The sequence below is a fragment of the Oxyura jamaicensis genome, chromosome 2, assembly GCF_011077185.1.
Source record: "Oxyura jamaicensis isolate SHBP4307 breed ruddy duck chromosome 2, BPBGC_Ojam_1.0, whole genome shotgun sequence".
Lineage (NCBI taxonomy): Eukaryota > Metazoa > Chordata > Aves > Anseriformes > Anatidae > Oxyura > Oxyura jamaicensis.
The window spans coordinates 15,355,391-15,361,390 of record NC_048894.1 but is presented as its reverse complement, the minus strand read 5'-3'; the positions used below and the strand labels follow the sequence as shown (position 1 = coordinate 15,361,390).

The following is a 6,000-nucleotide window of genomic DNA, read 5'->3' as shown; positions in this document are numbered from 1 at the left end:
TCAATGGAGACAAGTCAGCTGGAGATGAGAGAGGAATACAAAAATGTCTCAGAGCTTCACCTGTGAGTGCACTTGACAATGATTCACCCATTGCACGGAGCAGAGTTCTGACTTTCTGCATCTTATATCACTGCTTTGCAGCTCAAAGATACAAAATCTTGTGATGTTTCCAAATATCTTGCTGCAAAAAAAATGTTTAAATAAAAGCAGAAAATGCCTAGAATAATATTGCAGTGCTTATTCAGAAACACAATATGCAGCTTTTCACAATATTTTAATGTCAAGATTCAATTCTACGCATCTCTGTGGGACAGAAGAGTTTTACACTCATCACTTTGCATATAGCAGTGTTGAAAGGCACACACGGGGGCTGCTCCCCGAGCATTTCTTTGTGACAAATGGCACTTGTTCTGCATGACAAGAATAGAGCTAGTTGAAAAAATGAAATAGTGTAAGTATGAATTCTGCAGGTTTGGGTTAAGTGACTCTGTAAATGTCACATCAGGGGGTCTGCCTGATGCTGCACCTCTAGAAAGCCGATAGGGTTTCTCCATACGGGTGGGGTGAAGGCATCAAGGGTAGCAAGTGACTGCACGGCAGCCCTGCAGATAAGGACATGGGGAGTTCTATTGGGTTTATGTGGCAAGATTTTGGTAGTGGGGAGACTGTGGGGGTGGCCTCTGTGAGCAGAGCCCAGTAGCTGCCCCATGTCAGAGCACAGCCAGCTCCAGATGGTTCCAAAATGGACCTGCTGCTGGCCAGAGCTGAGCCATGAGTGATGCTGGTTGGGTCTCTGGGATAGCAGATTGAAGGAAGGGAGAAAAACAAACAAACAAAAAACTGCTGTGTGACAGCTGGAGCTGCAGCCCGTGGAGAGGAGCCCACGCAGGAGCAGGGGTTCTGGGGGGAGCTGCTGCCCGTGGGGGACCCGTGCTGGAGCAGTTTGCTCCTGGGGGATGGACCCCGTGGGACGAAGCCGTGTGGGAGCAGGTCTTGAAGAGCTGCTGCCTGTGGGCAGCCCCCGCAGGCTCAGTTCAGAAGGACGGCATCCCGTGGGAGGGACCCCGCGTGGAGCAGGGTCAGAGAGGGACCGTGAGGGAGCAGCAGGGACGAAGCGTCAGGGACTGGCTGCAGCCCCCATGCCCCGTTCCCCTGCTCCACTCAGGGGAAGGAGGTAGAAGCGGGTGTCGTGCTGGAGCTGAGCTGCTCGCCCCATCGGGGAGAAGCCACCACGGGGTTGGGGAGGACACGAAGCTCTGCATGAGTGAGCAGAGGGTGAAGACCAGGCCGGCTGCCAGCTGAGCTGCCCCAGGAGGGCGGTGGCAGAGGCCGGAGGAAGGCTCAGCGCTCAGCGACGAGGAGGCCAGGCCCTGTTTCCTTCACCTGCTGGAGCCTTCCCGAGCCCAGCTGCGCTGACAGTGGATTTACGTGGAGACCTTTGCGGGAAGGGAGGGCAGGCACAACGCCCAGCTCAAACCGCCGCCGTCCAGCCGGGCACCGCGGCCCGAGGCCGAAGCCGCCGGGGCTGCGGGCGGGGGCCGGGAGGCGCCGGGTGGGCGCCGCGCTCCCCCTGGCGGCACCGGGGGCGCCCCGGAGCTGGCGGCGGGCGGCTGGTGGCCGGAGCCCATCCCCAGCCCCAGCCCCAGCCGCCTCGCTGAGCTCATTGAGAGGCCGCAGGGACAGCTCGCTGAGAGCTTGCTGCTGGGGGCACGTCGGAGTCCTTTTCCACACCCAGTCTTCTGCGTCCAGGAATGCCGAGAATTTGGGTTCTGCTGCACTCCTTACTTGCTGGAGGTACTTACCAAAACTTCCCCCGCTTTCTTAGGTATAAAAGACGTGGTAGATTTAGCTTGATTCAGTAATATCAAAATGCCTGGTATGCACAGGTACGACTGACTCCACAATGATCTTTACCTTTACGGTATCTACAATACAGACCTACTGCACCATGCTGTGTGGCCCTCCACCCACCTTTTTTTTCCCCTAGTTAGCCATCACCCTCTTACTTTCCTTTTCAAAGATAAACTCAATACAGCCTTATATATCAGTCTCATCCACATGTATTATATTTTTCTTCAAATAATCCTTCCTCTCCCCATTACGTTGCAGAGCCTAGGTGATTGATACCCTCTGCATTTTCAACTTTCAGAACCAAAGACTAAAAGCAGTTAAAAGTTAAAATTGCACTCTTCCCAGTCCCACTTCACTTGCCTCTTCTCCCCCAGGAAGGATTGGTTGAAAATGGGCTACAAAGATGGTGAAGCGCCTCGAGAGGAAGATGTATGAGGAGCGGCTGAGGACACTTGGCCTGTTCAGACTGGAAAAGAGGAGGCTGAGGGGAGACCTCATCGCGGTGTACAGCTTCCTCACGAGGGGGAGTGGAGGGGCAGGCACCGACCTATTCTCGTTAGTCACCAGTGATAGGACCTGCGGGAACAGCGTCAAGCTGAGGCAGGGGAGGTTCAGGCTAGACATCAGGAAGAGGTTCTTCACTGAGAGGGTGGTCGCACGCTGGAACAGGCTCCCCAGGCAAGCAGTCACTGCACCAAGCCTGTCAGAGTTCAGGAAGTGTTTAGACCGTGCACTGAGGCACGTTCTGAGGTTTTGGACCTGTGTGGTGCCAGGAGCTGGACTCAATGATCCTTATGGGACCCTTCCAACGCAGGATAGTCTGTGATTCTAGAACAAAGTGATGAAGAGAAGGGAAAGAGGGAAAGCTCAAGAAGATGTATGAGCTCAGAACCACACAGGCAAAAATCCTGATATATTTATCAGTCTTTATTAGTGATTTTTCAGATGTGTTTGCTGTGTCCCTTGGCAGCGTGATGGACTTAAGTAATTCAAGAGAGTTTTAGGTGTAGCATACCTTATGCACAGTGATGCATTTTGACACTTTTTTTTTTTTTTGTATTACAGCTTCTTGCTTCATTCAAAATGGCCAGCATCCCAGGCCCCTGGCTATAACAAACTTGGAGAGACTTTGGGCAGGTCCCTGTCCCTCTCTCAACTTATGCTGGGTCATTGAATGCCTGAGCAGTTAGTTCATAGGTTATCGGTGTAAGTAACTGCAGATTTACAATGATCAAAATTTAAGCAAAGGTAACTGGTCAAGAAACAAAATGGCCCTGCTTTATTTAATCTGACACACTGATGTAAAGAATCAATAAATGCACAGAATTCAAAGATTTTCCTTCTCTTTATTTAAACACAAATACATTTACAGCATGCAGGTAAGTTAAAACTATATGGCGTCTTCCCCAAACCCATTGTTTTAAATGCATCTTAAGTGTACTGAAGTTAAATCATCATATTCCACAGGTAGACTTGTCCTCATGTCAAATTTAGAATTACACACAGTAGTGAGTCAGCATTTAAGTTATGCAAATAATTTAGTTGTTCACCAGAAATAAATATTATTTCACCGAGTTCCTATCCTAAACCATCTTTTAAAAAATATGATCTAGAGGAACATAAAAGTAAGAACCAAAGACTGCAAGTTGAAACAGCAGTGTTGAACATTCCCTGTATAGACTGAATATTAATTTACAAAAAACAGTAATTGTCCTGTCCAGCTGACCTACGACAGCCAAACCAGAAAACAAAAAGTATATATTTTATTTAACACTTTAAGAGGCAGTTCTTGGTAAACTTCATAACATGTTTAAAATAAAAAAGTTTAAATATAAAAAGGTACACTGAGCTACAGGCTATCATTTCTTTATTTTAAACAGGAATTTTCAGCACCAAAACCCACAGTAATTACCTACAGGAATGAAACTCCCATTCACAGGCATGAGAAAAAAATCCTGCTTCATCTGAATGCATTTTATAGAAAGTGGGGTTTTGTTTTTGATTGTAAATTAATAAATCAAGGCCTGAAAAACTGCAGATAACATCAAGGAAGATAACAGACAGTATTGTTTCCATTATGAGAAATTTCAATTGAAAAAGTTTGCTGTTCCTTTTCTTTCTGCAGTGTGCTGTCTTTAGACATGCTCTAAAACAACTGCAAGTTTGGAGTGTTTGGCAGTCTTAATGAAATAGTGAGATTCCTGACTGATACACTCAACCATTAAAAATCAAACTATTAAAAATTCAGTCTACTGTAGATATAGAAAACAAGTGGTTCAAGGTCTAAAATCTGACTACACTCCATAATATAAATACTTTGTCTATTTATAATATAAAAGTTGAATGTGATTTACTGCCTGAACAGTTATAGAATCTCTACTGTTTCCAAAATATCTGATGAGTGCCCGTCAAAAAATTCAAACTAACACACGAAGTGGTATTAACAGGGCCTGGAAAGCTATCTAAATTATTTCAGCAACATTAAGTTCCTTCTTTCTCAAAGACCTGGAAACTAGTTTCTATCCAGAAGGAGGCTAAAAATTATAGTGGCTAAACCCTATAAATAAGTTAAGCAAATTATACTAGAAAAACTTAAAACCCAGATTCTGCTCAGTGGAAGTACTGGAGCTCAAAAACAACAACAAAAAAAACATTTCATTTCATTAGCCACTTCATAGGACTTTATTGCAAAGAGAAGAAAAATATTCAACAACTACTACTTCGGACATTTCATATACCTACTTACAAATGGATTACAAATACAATTCACTATAGTGCTTTATTCATTTTTATTTTAAACACACCTCTGGGATTTCCAGATCCATAGTTTTAAAAAGCTGTATCCTTTATAAGGTGTATCTGAAATTGTTGCTGAAATTAATTTTAATTGAAAGTTAAAACTTTAGCCAAAAATTCCAGTACTGTGTATGCAGTGGAATATCAAATTAAATTTTAGATTGTGCTCATTTCACTATTTTATAACAGCGAAAGTGAACCATCACAGATGTAGACAAATGGATAAATAGGCTCATCAGAATGAAACAATGTTTTCACTCTACCAGACTATACTGTGTGTAGAATCAGGAACAGGAGATAATCCATTGCCAGAGTCTTTTGTAAACTTCAGTTTACTCTTATTACTGTACAATATTTAACTCTAAATAACCCGATAAACGGGCATTTAATCAGATAACAGTTACACAGCCTTGTTCATATTGAACTCTTTAGTTCTGTGGTGCAGCGCTCGCAGTGCCTTATGGCAGTTGTCGTAAGCACACTTCAGTATTCTTACACTGTACAAAAATTTAGTTCCAATGCTCTATGTAGCATTCCAAAAGAAAACCATAATGCAATGTAGAGTGCTGTTCTAATTCAGTGGGACATGTAGTGTTATGTGAAGTGATAAAAATGAAAATATTCTGAAACACTGTTGCACATTCCCTAAGACAATAAAATGTACACAAATTAAGCTAGAAAAATTGAACTAAGATTTTCTTAATGTACATTCAGCTTGGCACAGTGCAGACTAAATTTAAGACATGAAAGACAAACCGTGTAATGAGCAGAGCTACGCTTTAACTAACATGTCATTTTTCAAGACGCCAAAATTGCACTCTAGTTTGTTTTTTGGGGGGCTATGGGCAGGGGGTAGGAAATCAGTTAGCAGAATTTGTAGAAGGGGAAAAGAGCTGTACAGGCCAGGTATAATTTATACATTTTCAAAAAATAATCCTATAGTCCCCAAAGGGAGAGATTATTGTCATGGAATGACTCCCTCTATACGATATCCAAGCCTTCTTACGCTGCATTTACTGTTCAGCAACTGAAAATGAGAAAAATAAAGAAGTGTTTGTACCTCATAAACCAAAAAAGCCAAGCTATTTTTATTTACAGTAGATCACATTATTTACATAGCTTTTAAGAGCTCAGTTCTTAAACCACTTAGGTAAATGCTAACACATCTGCTTTAGAATAAGAAATTATGCAATGCTGGAAGCATTTAAGCAATGCTGGCTGTTACCAATACAAATTTACACCAAGATAAGCTGACTAATGCAGTCAAGACCAAATACCCAAAGCAGTGAACATTATAATCAAGCCAATTACAACCTATCTCCATTTCCCACAACATTGCTACTTTTCTAGGGA

At 43.4% G+C, this 6,000-nt stretch overlaps 1 protein-coding gene across 2 annotated transcripts in view; it reads right to left on the bottom strand.

The window, feature by feature from the left end:
* Positions 1–3,177: 3,177 nt before the first annotated feature.
* Positions 3,178–6,000, bottom strand: part of KIF5B (kinesin family member 5B) — a 35,091-nt gene continuing 32,268 nt past the window's right edge. For both annotated transcript variants that reach the window (XM_035318827.1, XM_035318828.1), the window contains exon 26: positions 3,178–5,674. In XM_035318827.1, coding sequence (XP_035174718.1) covers positions 5,668–5,674 — 7 coding nt within the window. In that variant the 3' untranslated portion in view covers positions 3,178–5,667. The remainder of the gene's footprint in view (positions 5,675–6,000) is intronic.